Source organism: Solanum lycopersicum, chromosome 10, assembly GCF_036512215.1.
Source record: "Solanum lycopersicum chromosome 10, SLM_r2.1".
In the NCBI taxonomy this organism is placed as follows: domain Eukaryota; kingdom Viridiplantae; phylum Streptophyta; class Magnoliopsida; order Solanales; family Solanaceae; genus Solanum; species Solanum lycopersicum.
This window is the reverse complement of record NC_090809.1, coordinates 2,084,582-2,103,717: the sequence shown is the minus strand read 5'-3', so window position 1 is coordinate 2,103,717 and position 19,136 is coordinate 2,084,582. Positions and strand designations below refer to the sequence as shown.

The 19,136-nt window shown below is 34.2% G+C and overlaps 4 protein-coding genes and 1 long non-coding RNA gene across 6 annotated transcripts; 3 read left to right on the top strand and 2 right to left on the bottom strand.

The window, feature by feature from the left end:
* The first annotated feature begins 2,531 nt into the window (after positions 1–2,531).
* On the top strand, positions 2,532–4,126 carry LOC104649472 (uncharacterized). The gene is made up of 2 exons (XM_010328805.4): positions 2,532–3,110; positions 4,000–4,126. The coding sequence occupies exons 1-2, from the start codon at positions 2,628–2,630 to the stop codon at positions 4,048–4,050; spliced, it is 534 nt and encodes a 177-aa protein (XP_010327107.1). The 5' UTR covers positions 2,532–2,627; the 3' UTR covers positions 4,051–4,126.
* A 1,138-nt stretch (positions 4,127–5,264) lies between these two features.
* Positions 5,265–8,534, top strand: LOC101257808 (trifunctional UDP-glucose 4,6-dehydratase/UDP-4-keto-6-deoxy-D-glucose 3,5-epimerase/UDP-4-keto-L-rhamnose-reductase RHM3). 2 transcript variants are annotated; one of them, XM_010328806.3, is made up of 3 exons: positions 5,265–5,496; positions 6,149–7,736; positions 7,820–8,534. In XM_010328806.3, the coding sequence occupies exons 2-3, from the start codon at positions 6,162–6,164 to the stop codon at positions 8,267–8,269; spliced, it is 2,025 nt and encodes a 674-aa protein (XP_010327108.1). In that variant the 5' UTR covers positions 5,265–5,496; positions 6,149–6,161; the 3' UTR covers positions 8,270–8,534. The 2 variants fall into 2 exon arrangements, with proteins under 2 accessions (XP_010327108.1, XP_004248232.1); XM_004248184.5 differs by having other exon boundaries at positions 5,326–5,496; positions 6,152–7,736.
* Positions 8,535–9,299: 765 nt separating this feature from the next.
* LOC104649474 (zinc finger BED domain-containing protein RICESLEEPER 1-like) lies at positions 9,300–13,669 on the bottom strand. The gene is made up of 4 exons (XM_010328807.4): positions 13,527–13,669; positions 9,967–11,968; positions 9,794–9,859; positions 9,300–9,701 (listed from the first exon to the last, which is right to left on the bottom strand). The coding sequence occupies exons 2-3, from the start codon at positions 11,939–11,941 to the stop codon at positions 9,804–9,806; spliced, it is 2,031 nt and encodes a 676-aa protein (XP_010327109.1). The 5' UTR covers positions 11,942–11,968; positions 13,527–13,669; the 3' UTR covers positions 9,300–9,701; positions 9,794–9,803.
* On the top strand, positions 13,633–15,558 carry LOC138338994 (uncharacterized). Its single transcript, XR_011211936.1, has 2 exons — positions 13,633–13,772; positions 14,557–15,558. It is a non-coding gene; the product is annotated as an uncharacterized lncRNA (long non-coding RNA).
* On the bottom strand, positions 14,710–18,800 carry LOC101258412 (uncharacterized). Its single transcript, XM_004248185.5, has 4 exons — positions 18,052–18,800; positions 16,322–16,439; positions 15,906–16,161; positions 14,710–15,055 (listed from the first exon to the last, which is right to left on the bottom strand). Exons 1-3 carry the CDS (start codon positions 18,663–18,665, stop codon positions 15,943–15,945), a joined length of 951 nt encoding a protein of 316 aa, XP_004248233.1. The 5' UTR covers positions 18,666–18,800; the 3' UTR covers positions 14,710–15,055; positions 15,906–15,942.
* Positions 18,801–19,136: the final 336 nt, after the last annotated feature.

Below are 19,136 nucleotides of genomic sequence, written 5' to 3'. Positions count from 1 at the left end.
TATATCGAATTCTTCAAGATAAAAAGTAAAAATACACTACTTCATGAGGATTTGACATGCATCGGTGATGTTTTTGAAAAGTTCGAGTTGGTAGTAGAAACTATGGAGAATCAGAATCTTGTGTATTATCATAAAGCAACTCGGTGAGATTGAATCCTTGAACAAAATAGGGAAAAGGGTCAAATTTGCTCTTGTACTGTTCGAAGAGTAACTTGATGCTTCTTTACAATTTTAGTCTAATCTCTGCCAATAAAGGAAATTTTCGATTTGTCTGACCCTTAACAAGGAGTTCTAACTTGAATGTTAAATTTGATCACATGAAATTTCACTCATCCATGGTGAAGTTAGGTAAATTTCATAACGAACTCGATCGAAAAAACATATGGGGAAAAAAGCATGTAGAGACTGTATTTCATTTTCAACTTGAAATAGAATTTAAAGTTAAAAAAATTTGAGGCATATTTCAAACAATATTTATGATCAAATTGGAAGTATTTTTTGAAATATGTTCTACTATTATAAGATATCATAATTACCTCAATTTATGTGATACATCATCAATTTTAGTATGTTTAACGAGAGCAATATTTTTCAATTTTTAGAAATAATTTGATTTTAAACTCCATCTTATTGCTATTACTAAAATAGTTAGTCATACAAATATCGAACGGTTACCACCACTAATTATATTTGTCATTATAACCACCATAACATCAATCATCACCGTCGTTAATTATCATCACCGACCACTTCTATTATTACAATCATAACTCGCAACTACTGATGCTACCAACCATTGTTGTTAGTCGTCATCACTATCAACTACATACCACATACTTTACCGCATACCAACCATTTCTAGAATCACAAATAGAATAATCATCACCTATCACTAACACATCGTCAACCATCACATATTTTTCAACCATCACCATCACTATCAACATCGACAACTACTAACATCAATCAATTTCATTATTACGATCATCGCTATCAACTATCATTATTACGCAAATCACTATATCAACCACACCATTACAATTATCATCACATGAGTAGCCACTAACATCACAATCGCCACCACAAAAAATCATCTCACTATCACTAACGAACATAATTATTTTATCTTTATCAAATAATAATATTATTTTTATTAAAGTTATATATATATAAAAAATAAAATAAAATGCATCATATGTAATTTGCATGGATCATAATTAATAGAGGCAGAAGTCTTTACTCCTTTTGGACTGATTTATTTATTTTATTTAAATAACAAATGGAGTGGAGTGTAAGTAGTGCATTCAACAATATTCAAAGTCCCAACCAAATAATTAAATGATTTTTATTTGTAAGACCATAATTATAGTCATGGATTCTCCTGTTTTTCATCTTCAAGATCTGTGCAAAAGCTCAAACTTCGATTTCATTTATTATATAAATGAAAGAGAGTCTTGACGTAATTGATAAAATTATTGTCATATAAAAAATATATGAGTCTTGTCTTTCCTCGGACACTATGCATAGTGAAAGTTTAGTGCATCATTATCGACTATCATTTTTTTTCTTAATTACCGAAAACATACTTAAGGATCTGTATAAAATTATTTTTAAAAAGACAAAATTTGAGTCAAAGCTATTGAATTTTGTCGAGCTCATACAATCAACTCTACAACCACCCTTAATAGATTGATGATCACTGACTTGAATTGGTCACGAGTAAACATGTTTTCACTCTAAACATAAAAATTTTCGTATCTAAAATTCAAACGCGATATTATAGATGAAGAGATCTCAAAATTTTCGACCATTCCATCAGCATTCATGTTGATATTGCATATGTTACATCACACTTATGATCTAAATGTAAACACTTCTTACACATCACCCTCCTAAAACTCGACTTATGAGATCACAATTATTGTTGTCTTATCACTATTAGTAGAGGCTAGGTAGGGTTAACCAAATTACATTGTTTATACATGTATATACGTTTTCATATTTTAAATTCCTTAAATATCGTTTTGATAGGCTGCATAAAAACAATATCGAATATAATGTATTAGTAATGTTTGTATTTACTATACACCATTTGATTTGACGTATTGAAAATAACAAACCTTGCAGTTGCAAAATTTCTATAAAAATATTTGTTTACGAAAATACCAGAGAGGGCTTAGAGTGACAAATGTATCATCAATCAATTTAATGCACGTGTTGAAACCCTTTATATTACTAATACATAAAAAAAATAATGATATTAGCAATACACACCTCGATACACAATAAACTGTATAACTAATACAAGACTAGAAAAATATGATATCCAATACATTATCTTTTTCTAATATACTCTACCAAACGAACTCTCAGTGAAAAATGAAAATACCGACTCCGCCATCGATCCTATATAAATGATATCATTCTTTAATTCCTTCTACATGATATATCTCGTGAATGGCTTTTAATTCCTCTCCAAAACCAAAACGGTGAGAAAATAAATGCTTTGCATCAAATTATGTGTCGATGAACTACACAACAAACTTTACACCAAAATTATACAGAGAAAATTCTATTTTTTTCTTCTCTTTAGCATTTGTTGAGTGAATTTGTGAAAACAATAAACAATGGAGTCAATTTTATGGAACTTAGAAGACAAATGGAAGCTCACAACTCAAAAATCAATTGCATTTTTCATTTGCATTTGCTCCTTAATCATTGTAATTTGTTTGGTTACTATTTGTTTTAAAAGAAGGTCAACCACAAGGAGAAAGGGGTTAGTGGGCCAAGACCCCACGGATATCGACGTAGAATGGTCTGAATCAAAGTTATTGAGTTTGAATAGTTCGGTGAAGAAATTGCTGACGAGTACGGTGAGGTGGAGTGGGCCAAGTAAGTGGGAGGAGCGTCGGAATACGGAGAGAGTTTCTCCGTTACTCGAGGGCGAGTCTGGGCAGTGGCATAGTCACAACTCGGACTCGCCCGTGTGGCAAAGGCCAATATTGATGGGTGAAAAGTGTGAGCTACCGAGGTTTAGTGGGCTTATTTTGTATGATGAGAGAGGAAGGCCGGTGCATCATGTTGACAATGATTCATTCATCGTTAATCAGGTCACTCAAATAATATCTATTTACTAAAATAATGATTTCTTTTATTTTTGACTATTAGATGGAAATAATAATAATAAGTTTTTATAGGTTATAAAACACTTAGTTGTTCGAAATATTTAAAAATATCTATATTGAATCTATTGAAAATATACTATATTTGAAAATTTCAACATGCATTCCAGAACAACTCTGAACGATATAGTATATCTATTATATTGATAGTGTAAAAAATATTTATCCTTAATTGTATATTTATCACATGTTTGTGAGAAGTTTCTTTTGCAAATAGCTTGTGCATAGTTTTTCTATATATGAATTCATATTTATCGAATCACTTATTTTCTGTTTAGGTTGAGTTAAGTTTAAGAATCTATCGTTTACTCAATTTACAAATTACTTGCTAATATTGAGAATAAATGATCCTTGAATGGAAGTATTAGATGTATAGGATTTATAAGTTGATCTAATTAGATTTGGAATTTGATGTATAATTGATTGATTAGTTCACTTTCTCTTTATATCATTTTGCATGTGGTGTTTATTATAATTAGACATAAAATTTAAGAAGATGAAAAAAAGGAATATGTTAAAATTTTTTGTCAATATACCAAAAATGTTTTTCTTAACATGTGGTTTTAAAATGGAAAAAAATTGAGGTTATAAAAAGATGTCATTCTTTTTAAAAATTTAAATATAAAATATTATAATTGTACGATTTATCGTCATTATGGTATATATATCTATCTATATATATGTGTGTGTGACAAAGTTTCTTGAATTTTTTCATGTTTCAATTTTTTAGTAAATTTTTTTATTTTAAAACGAATTACAATGCATTTTTTATTATTTTGTTTTTGTTTTTTTCTCACTCTTGCACCTATATTTTCAGGAAAATGTGGATGTTGTTGGGAGAACTACTTTGAAGGACTTGTTGCTATGAATTTTGCTTTACTATATTCACAAATTTTTGTATAGTAAATATGTATCAACTTATGAGAAGCAAAAAATTTAAGCAACCTAGCATATTGTAGATGCATATTTTGTGTTTTTATAAAAGATCATTTTCATAGTTTGAATTTGTTAATTATAAATTCAAAAAAAAAAAGAGCATAAATATTGATAGGTTCTTGCTGAACACCGTACTTTATAACACGTTTGATAGTATAATAGAATTTGGCTAAATTCAAGCCTGCGTTATCAAAAAGACTTAGAAAATAAATTAAATATCATAATAATCAAAATAAAAATAGTATCAGTAACTGAGGGATCAAAAGTATAAAGAGAAAACTATATTTTTGTTTCTTCATTTATTGGTAAATTATGGTTTTGATCTTTGAGGTATATTACACAATACATTTAACTTTAACTAATTAAAATGTTGATTTTTTGTTGTAATATATCATATTTTGAACTATCTTACAATTATATCTATTCTCAAATATGGACTAATATTACAAGTTTCATCTAACACAATGATAAAATATTTAATAATTCTGAAAATTGGTGATATTTTCTTAGAAAATCCTCAGCAAGGAAACCATATTTAAAGAGAGATAGACATGTTAGAAAATACATATTCATTCCTTCTAAAGGCATTTCTTCTATAGTACTTTATTCTTTTATTCACATATTCTATATATATATATATATATATATATGCGCAAATTATCAAAGTGCACATTTCAAAATGAATGAAATGAAGATTAAATAGATTTAGTTAGATATTATAATAAATGAAAAGACATTTAAATGTATAAAATATTTTATATTCAAAAATCTAGCAAAAAATTGTACTCAAAAGAAATGTGATATTGACGATTTATCCTAATGAAAATAGTTGTAGATACTGCAACTTTAACTGCTCGAACCTATAACTTATAAATTATATAAATATAACTCTATTGTTGCTTCAAGATTTTTTTTCATATAATTAAAGTATCAAAAGTGTTATTTAACATAAAACGCTAACTCGCTCTTTTTCTTTTTTTTAGATTTATGAAATTTTGATTTCGAAGAAGGAACGATATATGAATCTATTTAAACTATATTATTTTTTTGTGTATTTCATATCTCATATTTGTCTATAATCGATAATAGATGTATATATGATATGTATTTTAATATAAAACGAACGATAATTAAAGTATGAAACTCGATGATAATTTAAATAATATGACTTATTTGTATTATTACGCAAAATTAAGTAGAGATTTGCATACATTTCTTTATTTTTTATTTTATTTGGCAAGTGAATCCATAAATAGAGAAAAACACGCTTATTGTCTGATTCACTCTCTATAAAGGCCGAAGCACTCGGCGATTTTGTACTCTTTTTTTCTTCTTCTTCTCTCTCAGTTGGGGTGGATCCTGATCGGGATTTGAATCAGTAAGTTTTCATCAATTTTTAATTTATTGAATTTTTTCTGCATGATTTATTGCTATTATTTTGATCTCGTGTGATCTGTTGCAATTTGAATCGAAGAAAATGTTCCAGTATTGATTTTTCTGTTACAGCATTTGTATCTTGGTTAGATCTGTGTGATAATTTGATGGTGTTGATCTGTTTTTTTGTTTTAGCATTGATTAATTTATGTAGATCTAATAGAGATAATCATTTGAATTGGTGATCATTGTTGGGGAAAATTCGGATCTAGTGATCTGGGTTTTTTTCTTGGTTTGTAATGGTGAAACGAGGGATTAGGTTTAGAGAAATAAGTTGTTGGATTGAAATGAGTAGAATATGTAGAGGATTCATATTGCCAACTCCGACTAGTTTTGTATTGAGAAATAATTAGTGTTTTTATTGAAATAGTTGGGGGTAGATGGAGGAGAAATGAGTGAGGGGATTACAAGGTATAGCAATCAAAGTTTTAGCAACAACGTGAAAGTTCAGGTAGCTAACCAACTAAGCTACTAGGAGTAGTTAGGTTGATCGATTAGAAACTAGATATTGTTTTGGTTTTTCTATGCTCTTTTTACTTATGGATCTAAGGTTGCTACAAAATCTTGATATTGATTTGGAATTTTGCATGTGTTAGAAGCTGTTTCAAGATGTCAACATACACCCCAAAGAATATACTCATTACTGGAGCTGCCGGATTTATTGCATGTCATGTAGCCAACAGGCTTGTTCGGAGCTACCCTGATTACAAGATTGTTGTCCTTGACAAACTTGACTATTGTTCAAGTTTGAAGAACCTCATTCCTTCCCGATCTTCCCCTAATTTCAAGTTTGTTAAGGGAGACATTGCTAGTGCAGATCTTGTTAACTACCTTCTCATTACTGAGTCCATTGACACTATAATGCACTTTGCTGCTCAGACCCATGTTGATAACTCCTTTGGTAATAGCTTTGAGTTCACTAAGAATAACATCTATGGTACCCATGTACTATTAGAGGCCTGCAAAGTGACTGGTCAGATCAGAAGGTTTATCCATGTGAGTACGGATGAGGTTTATGGGGAGACTGATGAGGATGCTGTTGTAGGAAACCACGAAGCCTCACAACTCCTTCCCACTAACCCATATTCAGCCACAAAAGCTGGGGCTGAAATGCTTGTTATGGCTTATGGTAGATCATATGGGTTACCTGTTATAACCACTAGAGGTAACAATGTCTATGGTCCTAACCAATTTCCTGAGAAACTAATCCCTAAGTTTATACTTTTAGCCATGAGGGGAAAGCCTCTTCCTATTCACGGGGATGGTTGTAATGTTCGTAGTTATCTCTACTGTGAGGATGTTGCTGAGGCTTTTGAATGTGTTCTACACAAGGGAGAGGTCGGTCACGTTTATAACATTGGAACTACAAAAGAGAGAAGAGTGATTGATGTTGCCCAAGATATATGCAAACTCTTTGACATAGATTCAGACAAAGTTATTCAGTTTGTGGAGAACAGGCCGTTTAATGACCAAAGGTACTTTCTGGATGATCAGAAGTTGAAGAACTTGGGTTGGTCTGAGACGACCAGGTGGGAAGAGGGTCTGAAAAAGACTATTGAATGGTATAAGAATAACCCTGATTGGTGGGGGGATGTCTCGGGAGCATTGCTTCCCCATCCTAGAATGCTGATGATGCCTGGTGATATAGAAAGAAATTTGGATGGAGCTGAGAAATATGATTCTGGATCTACCGAATTCTCAGGGAAGTCCAACGAAACCAAAACGGCAGCTCCAGCTTCAAAGACCAGCAATGTGCCTCAGAAATCCCCTTTTAAGTTCTTGATCTATGGTAGGACTGGGTGGATTGGCGGTGTGCTAGGGAAATTGTGTGAGAAACAGGGTATTCCTTATGAGTATGGCAAGGGACGTTTGGAAGATCGCTCAAAGCTTTTGGCAGACATTAATTCTGTCAAGCCCACACATGTATTCAATGCTGCTGGTGTCACTGGCAGACCCAACGTTGATTGGTGTGAGAGTCACAAACCAGAAACAATTCGTACAAATGTTGCTGGTACTCTAAACTTGGCAGATGTTTGCAGAGAGAATGGACTCCTGATGGTGAACTTTGCCACTGGCTGCATATTTGAGTATGATGCTGCACATCCAGAAGGTTCTGGTATTGGGTTCAAAGAGGAAGACACACCCAATTTTGCTGGTTCTTTCTATTCAAAGACCAAGGCCATGGTAAGCACTTGTTTAGACTTTGATCCATAATACATCATTCTCTTATTTAGGCATTAACATGTTTTCTTGTTTTCTTTAACTAGGTTGAAGATCTGTTGAAAAATTATGACAACGTTTGCACACTGAGAGTTCGCATGCCAATATCTTCAGATCTCAGCAACCCTCGCAATTTCATTACCAAGATCAGCCGCTATAATAAGGTGGTCAATATTCCTAACAGTATGACCATATTGGATGAGCTTCTTCCTATTTCAATTGAGATGGCAAAGCGTAATCTCAGAGGCATATGGAATTTCACAAACCCGGGTGTTGTGAGCCATAATGAGATATTGGAAATGTACAAGAAATATATCGATCCAGCATTTACTTATGCCAACTTCACGGTGGAAGAGCAGGCCAAGGTAATCGTTGCAGCTCGCAGTAACAATGAGATGGATGCATCAAAGTTGAAGAAAGAGTTCCCCGAGTTGCTATCAATTAAAGAGTCGCTGATCAAGTACGTTTTTGAACCAAACAAGAAAACCTCTGCATAAAAAGGCCGTGTTCTCAGGAATTGTGTATGCTATTTTAGCTATTATTTCATTATTAGTTCCTCGAATTCGCTAGATATTCATTAGTGATTTAGCTGTTGTTCCTTGTTATTTTTGTATGAATTCATAATCTGTGCCTTCTTTGGGGAAGATTTGGAATATTGGATAGGCTGTGTTCCCTGTATCTGTTGTTAAATGAGTTTGTGTTAAAGATCTTGTGTACTTTGTTGACTTTGATATATGGATGTATGAACTTTTTCTTGCTCAACCTCACTACTCTTTTTTCTTTTAGATAAATGATTGAAAAAACACACTTTTAGTAATCACGTTTTTACGAGTTTCATGTCTGAACTATTAGGTATTTGTGTTTTCTACCTAAACCATCATTTATAACAACAGAAGGTGCAGTTAGACTTTTAATTGCTTTCTAACAGTAATTTAGTGGCAAATTATAAAGTTCGCGTTTGTTGTCACAAAATAGTATTGTGTTGGTACAACGTAAGTCATTTTCATGGAAAATATTTTTCAATGTTTGATTAATGAATGAAAAATAAGAAGATTTATAACTGTACTAAATACAGTGAAGTTTGCATTCGCGGTGTAAATAAATTAAACTCTCAATGTTAGAATTATGTTATGATAGTTTAATGCATGAAATCGGAGTAAATGAATCACATTTACGATGAATTTTGAAGTCATGGTAGTATGAAAGGGGGACAATGGTGGTTCTTTGGATCGAACACAGATTCTCGACCCCTCTTCGTTTCCATCTCACTGTAAGAAGATGGAAACTAGGAAGATGAAGGGTCCTCAACTCTATTCAATTGGCACAATCCCTCTATTAGGGAAGCATCAGTAGAATAATGAGCTGCTCATCTAGACGTGTGTGGTTTGTGTTCCTACCACTACACCAAAGCCCTGGGGCTCTGGTGATATCAACTCTGATACGTCTTATCGAGCTCAAAAAACACAAGATAAGTGACTGAGATTGGCATTACTTACCAGAAGGTGGACGTCAAATAAGACCGTCAAGTATAGAACTATTTGCTTCATGTTAAGATAGACTACCTGAAAAGAGGGAGGAAAAAAAGAAAGGTACTACACATTAAACTAATAAAAAGAGACATCTTTTCATAACACCACATCTGAACACAACATTTCCCTCTTAACTCCCCCCCCCCCCCCCCCCTAGGAAACTGGTGAAAATTCCGGTTCATAGGAACCCACCACCACCACAGCATTCCCAGGGTGGAACAACGTATCTCGACTGCAATCAACATTTACAATTTAAAGAAGACAAGAAAATTGTTGATCCTAGAGAAATACTTGTATTTAAGAATCAAATTAATCTACTCTCTTTGCACTAATTTGATACTTATTTAAGTTCAAAGTTACTGAAAGAAATCAAACACTGGTGTCCTGATCTCCAATCAAACTGCAAAAAGGATAAAGAACAATTTAGAATATCAACAACACACTAGAAAGGCTTGGACTAAGAAACAAATAGTGAAGATAAGGAAAACCTACCAAGCATGCTCTACTTTGATTCCACCGTGAGTGGCACAGCAGTGTAGATGTGAGGTGAGTTATATTCTGGCAATTGAAGTTCAAACATCCATTATAAACTTAAAAAGTAAACCATAACTTATGCCGGCACCTAAAAGGTTTAGCAGAAGAAGATGTAAATTAGATGCAATTACCTTCAGATTCCATGCGCAACCAGTCTTGACCGCATATCAGAGCTTCTCTAGCATCTGGATTCAGTGAACTGCGATGATAATCAAGCACCCTGCCTCTGTTATTGAATGCCAACTCTGGTCCAAGAGTGGATGCAGGAACTCCCAAGATATCACGTGCCATCATCGATAATATAGGGTACCTTGGTGTGTGAACCTTCCACCAATTCAATATGCTGAAATCATAATTGCGTGGAAAGACTGGCTCTTCCAAGTATTTGTCAAGATCTGATGTCATGTTGTGGTTGTGTGAAGTTTCATGGAGAAACTTGTCGAAACCCCTAAGTCTGTCCCTTGTGCCAATAGTGGTACTGGCTAAGCTGCCAGAAGCACCAGCCGTATCTGGATCAAGTGAAGATGATCCCATAGCATACTCATTGGAAAGCTCCCTTATGGCATCAGATATTGCTTTGATCTGATTTGGCGCATCAGAATCATAAATCTGAGGATAGTAATACTCCACCAACTTCATCTTGAACCTTGGATCCAGTATTGCTGCTATTGCCAAAGTCAAACTACACTTGCTCCAGTATCTGTCAAACTTTTCTTTCATCTTTAGAGCTATATCACTTAGAAAATTATCAGGATTCTTACACCATTCAATCAACTGGATGTGAATATCACATATTTCTGGGAAATATATGTTGGCAGTTGAATACTTATTTGTTGTGAAAACATTAGTAACTTCAACAAAAAGTTTCACATAGCCAGCAACGACACTAGCATGATCCCACTCTGTTTCAGACAAGGCACTGGTGTAGGTAGGGTCATGCTCTTCTAGTAGACAGAAGGCTCCCCTATAGTCTAAGGCAGCTTCAAGCATTAAGTATGTTGAACTCCACTGCTGTCCGCAATCAAGAATCAAAGGTCTCTCACCACTAATCGCAGCTTGTTGAGCAATCTCATTGAATTTTCCTAGGGTTACTTGTGAACTTTTAACATGCCTTATGCTTTCTCGGACCTTGTGGGTCACATCTCGAATTGCTTCCATGACATCGGAAACAATTGATTTCATTAACTGTACTGCACAGCGCACATCAAACAATTCACCATTCTTTAACAGAGGCCTGTTTTGAGAAAGCCAGTCTTTGATCCTAAAAATCAGTTCTTCATAGCCCGTACAATGATCGAAAGTCATTGAAAACAACTTACGATCAATGGCCCAGTCTGTCAAACTTTTTACAACAACTTCTGAAAGTATGTCATCTGTGTGAGAAGGGTCCAGTGTGATGAAATTCAGCATTTTCTTCTGAAGCTTCCAGTCTTCATCAATGTAAAAAGCAGTCAAGCACATATACCGTGCATTTTCCGATGAATCCCAAACATCAGCAGAAAGACTAATTCTTCCATGCAAGTTATGGATCGCTTCATACATCTTCTGTTTCTCTTTTGCATAAATAGTCATACAATCTAGTTCAACAGCACTATTAGTCAAAACCTCAAATTGTGGCTGTAAATTCTTGACAAATATTTTGAATCCAATATGGTCAACCATAGCTAAAGGATAACCATGCAACATAATCATACGGGCAAGATCCAAACGGCTCCGCTCTTGATCAAATCTAACACTGCCAAGGTTGATAGGCACGTTAACTTCCTCTTTCTTTACCTCTGGATCAAACTTAAAGGCTGACACAGGACTAATAGTTTCTTCTTTCCTTTGTCCTTCTTCATAGGTGACAACTGCAAGAGTAGGGTCTTTTTTCTTTCTCTTCGCTGCAAGTATTTGGGTAACATCATAGTTGGATCTTTTTAGACACCGCAACAAATGATTCCTCAGATGAGTTGTTCCACTGTTACTTGATCCACTAAGTTTCTTTTTGCAATGCACACAGACGGCATAACAGATATCTGCCTTTCGAACTCTTTCAAAATGGTTCCACACAACGGATGTCAATCGCTTTGGTTTCTTTATTGGGGTTTCGGTTGGAATTTCCATGGTATGGATGGAGCCAAATCAACCGATCTGTTATCATCAAATGGTTTGGTTAAAATGCTGTTAAATGGCGAACCAACAGCAACCAAGTAGAATGCAATGACAGATTTAAAGGAATTGAAAAAGGGTTGTACTTAAAAGTTATTAACCAAATACAGTATCTGAAGAAAGGAACAGAGAAGCAAAAGAAAGTCCTGAGCCTCATAATATTATTCTGATGATTGTAGACATTGCTGTAGATTCTGTTATTTAGAAAAAGAACATTGCTTAGATTTTTATGTATGCAATCTTGAAACTTTAAAGGACCCAGACAAATACTCGTCACAAATCTTTCAACTGGAGTCAGTTTTTCTATCTGATTTATGCTCAATCCATCTCTCTGCATGAGCTTTATCAGCTTGTGCATACATATGACATATTTTCTAGACGGAAGTTTGACATAACATTGTTTTTTCGAAACAACAACAAAGTCTCAGCACCAAACAAGTTGGGGTTATATGAATCCTCACTGACCATGTTTCTCTATTTAATAAATCATAACCAACTTTTTCATAACGAAACTAAAACAACAGACTGAGAGCAAAATAATGATGAGTAGCATATATGATCTTTTGTTTCCTCATTCTTTTTCTTTTGTGAGGTTTGGGGTGATGGTGAGGCGACACATAAACTAGTCACGAGACAGAAATCAGAAGTCTCCACACAGCTAAAGATCCGCCGAATTACAAGAGAAGGTTATACATAATTGACACGACGAACCCATTGCACCAATCAACATCCATAAACAATGGGACAAACAACTCATACAGACAAAAGCAATAGAAACGCAAGTTCTTCTACATCGTGACCTCTACTATAAAAAGCCAGAGATTACCCACCCAACAACAACATACCCAGTGTAATCCCACAATTGGGGTTTGGAAAGGGTAGAGTGTACCTTACCCTTACCTCGTAGAGATAGAAATGTTGTTCTCGATATACCCTCACCTTAAAAATAAAGCATTTCCAAGCAGTTTGAAAAAGGAAATACATAAATGAGAGCAGTAATAGCGGGTTACTACAGGTTTGATCGACGTGGCATTTCCCTAAAGGATACGTGTTCACAAAATTAACGACAACATTGATCCACGACAATTGCCACAGTAACTTGACACAGGAAAATTATATGCATTACACCCACCCCCACCTCCCCCCCCCACCCACCCACCCAACTTAAGCTCATTAACCAGCTTAACCAATCTCCAACACTTGCCATCATTGTCTCTCTGGTAAACAAAACACCCACATGATCCAAAACCCAAATCACAACAACAAAACTAGATATAATTCAAAATCCACAGAAGAAAAACATTAAAAAATCAATCTTTGCCCAAAAAAAGTCAATCAATCAGTCAACAACCCCTGAATACCAAACTACTTGAGATCCATTAAACAAAATCCTCTACATCCATTCAACTCTATTCAGCCTCAATATATCAAAAAATGTACAAAAAAAATTCAATAAAAAATCATCAAAATTGAGCTCAAATAGTTATACTTGACAAGACATCGGGTTTAAATCCGGCTAATAATAGAAAAAAATGCAAACCTGAGAAAGTGAAGAACTTTTCCGTTGACGTTTTTGTCAGATAGATCCGATCGGAGGATCCGAAAGTGAATAGGGTTAGGGTTTTGGATTATTAAACGGAGAAGAGAAGATCGAACCGGAAACCGGGAAGATCCGGTAAGAATGCCCGATTGCGTGATCTGGAATTTGGGTGGTTCACACATTTGAAGGGCCCGTTTTTGAAGATGTACCCGAATCCGGATCGGGTCAGGATTGGTTTAGAGTAAGGTGAATTTAGTTAAAATGGATATTCTTTTTTATTATATTATTTTTGAGATTTATTTTTTTCTTAAAGATTCTGGATTTTATTATTTCTAAATTTCTAAACGGAAAAAAATTACTTTTGGTCCATAGTTATTTATAGGATCTTTATGATATGTGATTCAATATAATCGACGTTCAACACAATAATATAATTAGTGTAATCTCTTAACTGAATGAAATATAGAAATAATACTTTTTCCGTCTTTTCCGTTTATTTTTAATTGTTATGGTTTCCTTTTTTTAAAGTTAAACAATACGAATTTTGACTAATATTTTACGAAGTATTTGTTAATCATATTAATTTGTAAAAAAATTACAATGTATAGTACTTTTCGTATAATTTTTTAATATTTAAATTTTATGCTTATAATACTGTAACTTTGAAAATTAATCAAATTAACTTCCGAAAAGTGCATACGACAAATAATGAAAATGATTTACTTTTTAACTCTTTCTTGTGTTACTTATGAATTCACTATTGCAATTTGGCTTGTGAAACTATAGAGGTACTTAACCTTTACTTCTTGTTCTAAAATTGGTGTTTATTTTACTGTATATATATATATTTTGTAAAATATCATTTCTAGTCCTATCTCTTTCTATTTATTTTTTTATATATTATAGAAAAGTTAGAAAATCATCATATAATAATCCAAAAATGACCTTTAAACTTGTCTGTTTTTTTTTACTTAAAAGCTTCAGCTTGGACTTGTTCCTATTGATACTTATAAGACACTTCCTTATGCAGGGAAGCCACCTATCCATCAAACTATAATAACAACATATAATCCCGCAAGGTGCGAGTTTGGAGAGAGTAGACTGTAGGCAGACCTTACCCTCGGCTCTTTTGATAAACCCTCGGCTCAAGAACAGAAGAAACAAAACAACAACAGCAGCAAGATAAGAGCCACCTAGCCATCAGCTTTCATTTTATACATGAAAATTGAGATTCAAGATTCAATACATTAGCTTCAGAAATTATTTCTGGAGCAAGATTGTGTACAATAATTCATTCCAAACATCTGGTACACCAGCTACACACCAGTGGCTGCAGTCTGTCAACGCGCCACTAGCAATTCTCGAGGAGTATCTATCTGTCTTAGTAGTTGTGTAAGCAGTGTAATATCAAGTAAATTGACAGGCTTTGTCATGTTACTTTAGGACACTTTTCACCAATGCCTCACCTGGATAAGTTGATCCCTCTATTTGGACAGTCCTTCACCTTTGGTTCATTCCAATCCTTGCCACTGAAAAGATTGAGGAAACAGAACTAAGTTGAAGAAAATGGTCTAGAATTCTAGAAGAAAAATCATATACTAAATGGAAACTTGAAAGGAAATGTGACTGATCTAACCCTGAATACCGAAAGGGTCCATGGGATGATCTCATAGTTCCTACAAGGTGATGGTGGAGATGACAGGATCAGTCCATGGATTTTCCTTTCCTTTTGCTACATGTGGTGTAAAGGACCAAATTCGTATTTCTTTTTAGAAGATGTGTCAGATTGGGTTTAACTTCACTTTCACGGGCTAGAGGGAAATACTTATAGCGAGTAAAGAATGATTTCAGTAGCCTTTCATTTTACCATTCAACGAGATTATTAGTCATTTACATTCTAAATGAACATCACGTTTAGTTTACATTGAATTCAATCAAATGAATACCACAATTACGGAATTACCAGATGTATATTCAGTATTAAACATCAATAACGAATATGGCAATATCACCAAATTTCTGTTCTAAAGAAGCAATTCTTCGTACATTTATGGGAGAAACTTCTTGATATATTTCATGCAAACGCAAATATTTGACTTTGGTACATTTAGGTTATCTGCAAAGTTAAATGAAATCTTGTTAAAGATCTAGGGTCTTGGATCAAGAAAGATGTGTTTCGAAGGAGAAGCATTCACAGATTTCCTATAAGAAACGAGCAATTGACTTTGATTACCTCTACCAACAAAGGTTCCGTTGTTATAAGAGATTCAACCCGACGCCCATATTGGCACATTGACTCATTACCATAGACACTACTAGTTGTGACTAAGCATGACAAAATAGAGTAGAACAAGACATAGAACTAGCATGATATTTTACCTGTATGCTGATCAACTTGTCGGATTCTGAAGAAGCATTAAGACACAGTTTGACTAAGTCTCAAAATGTCCATCAGCAACCGACGGACAGAAGCCTTTATTTCATCTGGTATTACTAGCTGAGGAGGAACTGATTCCAGCGCATACAGAATAATGACCCTCAATACAGCAGCCAAGTGTAAATTTGTCCTGTCGCCTTTCCTGACATTCTGATTCACAAACTTGCATGATGCTTTTAAGGCACATTTGCTGCACACCTGAAGTAAAGGCACGTAACATTTTAGATCATAAGGGGTATATAGAAGGAAGGTGGAAGAAAATTTGAGAATGTCCCAAAGAAAATTTTACGTAATCTTATTTGATCTTAGGAGCAGTGAAAGGAAGTGATGAAGTTTCTTAAGAGCAAAAGTGACTCACATTATCTTCTTGAATTCTGAAATATTTACGCAACCTCTTAGCAGATAAAACATTCTGCTTTGCAATAGAAGGGCAGCCAAAAAGGGCAATTGTTTTCAAGTCACTGCCAGACAACCATCTGAACAACCAAGTTTAGTAGATTAAGGAACTGAATGAAGAAAGCTAAGGGGCATAAAGCAGCGTCTAAGCTAAACGAAGAAAAACATCCAGAACACAGTACAAGCGACATGTGGGAATTCGTCAAGATGAACCATTCCAAAGGAAAGACAGCATCAGTCACCTTTTCAAGTTCGCAAAAAGGCCAAAAATACCTGTAACCTATTGAAATGGTTCACAAATACCCTCCATTAACCTTTAGGTCTAAAAGTACCGATAACCTTTTTTTAGGAGGCTCAAACATACCTCTGAAACTTATGGACTTGGGTCTTAACAAAACTTAAAAGGGGAAAAAAACACCCCTAGTATTGAAAATGGCTAACAAATAACTTTTGTTAACCTTTTGGTCTAAAAATACCCTTAACGTTTTCTTTTAGACTCAAACATAGCCTCGAAACTAACAGACCAGCCTGGGTCAAATTTGGGTCTTTAAAATAGTCATGTATCATTCTAAGCTAGCCACATTTTCAATATAGGATTAAATTAAATCCCACTCTTAAAATCCAACCTGTTTTCATTTTACAAATTGATCACCCAATACAATCTTTTCTGCCCAAAGCATCCTTCATTTCCTAGAAGCTTAGATGTGATGGGCGATTAGGGCTAAACTTTTGTACTTCAAACAGGAGACTGGAAGTTGAAGGATTCTTTTTGAAGAATTAATTTCAAAAGTCTTGTTATTAAGGTGATTCTTTTTACTACTATATATAGAACTTTTTTTATTTGATGCACTTGAGATGAGGGTGTTTCGTAAACAACCTCTCCACCTCCACAAGGTAGGGATAACGGTTCCGTACACTCCACCCTCTGATCCCTCCCCAGACCCACAAGTAGGAATCCCCAAAGCATCTGTTATTTCCTCTAGGCTTAGACGTGATAAGTGATTTAAGGCTAAACTTTTGTGCTTCAAATGGAAGATTTAGGGTCATAATTTCAATGGATGTATAAGGATTCTTCTTCATAAATCATTTTCAAAGTTCTGATTAAGAAAAGCAATCTCTTGGTGATCTCTACCAAACTGCCCAGCTTGCCAAAATCAAGGGCTTAGCTATTCTCAAAGCAAGTAATGTCAAACTTCTTCCTAGGCAAAAAGTTTGAATCTTTAAAGTAGCCTTTATTGTATAAATGTCACAAACATCACTATATCAGGTGGAAGCTCTTTGTAGTTTGTATACAGTATGATCCTCAGTGGTCAACGCCGTTTACTTTCTTAAATTTACACTCTCATTATCCTCCTCATCCACAAAAAAACCGTCGAACTTTTTACTCTTCCCTTCATTTTCCAACACCCCATTATCATTTCTAGCCTCCATCCTCTACTAGCTTTTCCAATTCTCTTCCTCCACTATCATGAACATTATTCAGTTCACAAACTATGTTTGCACAAGGCAAACACAAATACTTCCCGTATTTACGCAATAATTAGCATACTAAATTTTATATTGTTAAAGATTTCGGTAGACTAACAAAACACAAATTAGACTAATAAACTTCGAGAAATAAACATAACAATCAGAAAACCAATAGTAGCAATCAATATGAAAATGTGTGAATGTAACTAAAGTGATGCTTACTTAACAATCTCTTGGTGATCTCTACCAAACTGCTTAGCTGCATACGTTATATAATTACGGGCATAGCTATTCTCGAAGCAAGTAATGTCAAACTTCTTCCCAGACAGAAAGTTTGAATATTTAAAGTACCCTTCATTGTATAAATGAGCCACAAACAATGCCATATCAGGTGAAAGCTCTTTGCACACAGTATGATCCTCCATACTCAACGGAGTCGATTTCATTAACTTTACACTCTTAACTTCCTCATTCATAAACAATTCATGTAATTTCTTTCTCTTCCCCTTATTTTCCAATTCCCCATCATCATTTCTAGCTTCCTTTTCATTTTTCCTCATCTCCAGCAAAACCCTCACTTCTTCCTCCAATTTTTTCAATTTACCCTTCAATTCTTTGTTTTCAGACTTTTCTAACAGACCAACAGCTTCTTGAAAGAAAACACCCAATGGTTTCTTTGCTACACTATCTGAACTAGTTGATTCCTTCTCAATCTGAGCTGAAAATGAAAAGGGTCTCCCCAAAAATGATGAAAATTGATATGGGGTTGAAGAATTCAAACATGTTGATGCTACTGTTCGGAAACGCCAAGAATTGAACTTTTTCAGGTATATCATTGGTGAGTTTTTTGATAATTTGGTCGCTGAACTGAACTGAGCAAATACAGGGAAGATGAAGTTCCGCCATTAGAGGGCTTTTAGGGATTTTGCAAGCAATACATCTATTTGGGCCCAAATTAAACTAGATGGAGTTCCTTATGGGTCGGGTTTGGATTAGGGGTTAGTTTTGTTTTTCGATTTTTTTCACGTTGGATTGGTTATAATATTTGTTTTAAAATAAAAATAGAGAAAAAATAAGTTTATAATATTTGTTTTAAAATAAAAATAGAGAAAAAATAAGTTCTATAAGTGACGAAGATCGATCATATTCATCTTTTCAGTATCCCACGTCTTTAGTTTCATAATATTTCTTTCGATTATATAAAATTATTATCAGAATTTTGCCTATGTACCGAATACAAAAAGATTCTAGAAATCAAATTTCAAGAAATAATTTTTTATGACTTTTATATATATATATATATATCA

Coding starts and splice junctions, on each gene's coding strand:
- LOC104649474 (XM_010328807.4), bottom strand. CDS start 11,941: ATGGAAATTCCAACCGAAACCCCAATAAAGAAACCAAAGCGATTGACA. Junction 9,860..9,966: donor GTTGCGCATGGAATCTGAAG/GTAATTGCATCT, acceptor TTCAATTGCCAG/AATATAACTCACCTCACATC.
- LOC104649472 (XM_010328805.4), top strand. CDS start 2,628: ATGGAGTCAATTTTATGGAACTTAGAAGACAAATGGAAGCTCACAACT. Junction 3,111..3,999: donor ATTCATTCATCGTTAATCAG/GTCACTCAAATA, acceptor CTATATTTTCAG/GAAAATGTGGATGTTGTTGG.
- LOC101257808 (XM_010328806.3), top strand. CDS start 6,162: ATGTCAACATACACCCCAAAGAATATACTCATTACTGGAGCTGCCGGA. Junction 7,737..7,819: donor ATTCAAAGACCAAGGCCATG/GTAAGCACTTGT, acceptor TTCTTTAACTAG/GTTGAAGATCTGTTGAAAAA.
- LOC101258412 (XM_004248185.5), bottom strand. CDS start 18,665: ATGATATACCTGAAAAAGTTCAATTCTTGGCGTTTCCGAACAGTAGCA. Junction 16,440..18,051: donor GATCACCAAGAGATTGTTAA/GTAAGCATCACT, acceptor TTGGTTGTTCAG/ATGGTTGTCTGGCAGTGACT. Junction 16,162..16,321: donor TCAGAATTCAAGAAGATAAT/GTGAGTCACTTT, acceptor CCTTTACTTCAG/GTGTGCAGCAAATGTGCCTT.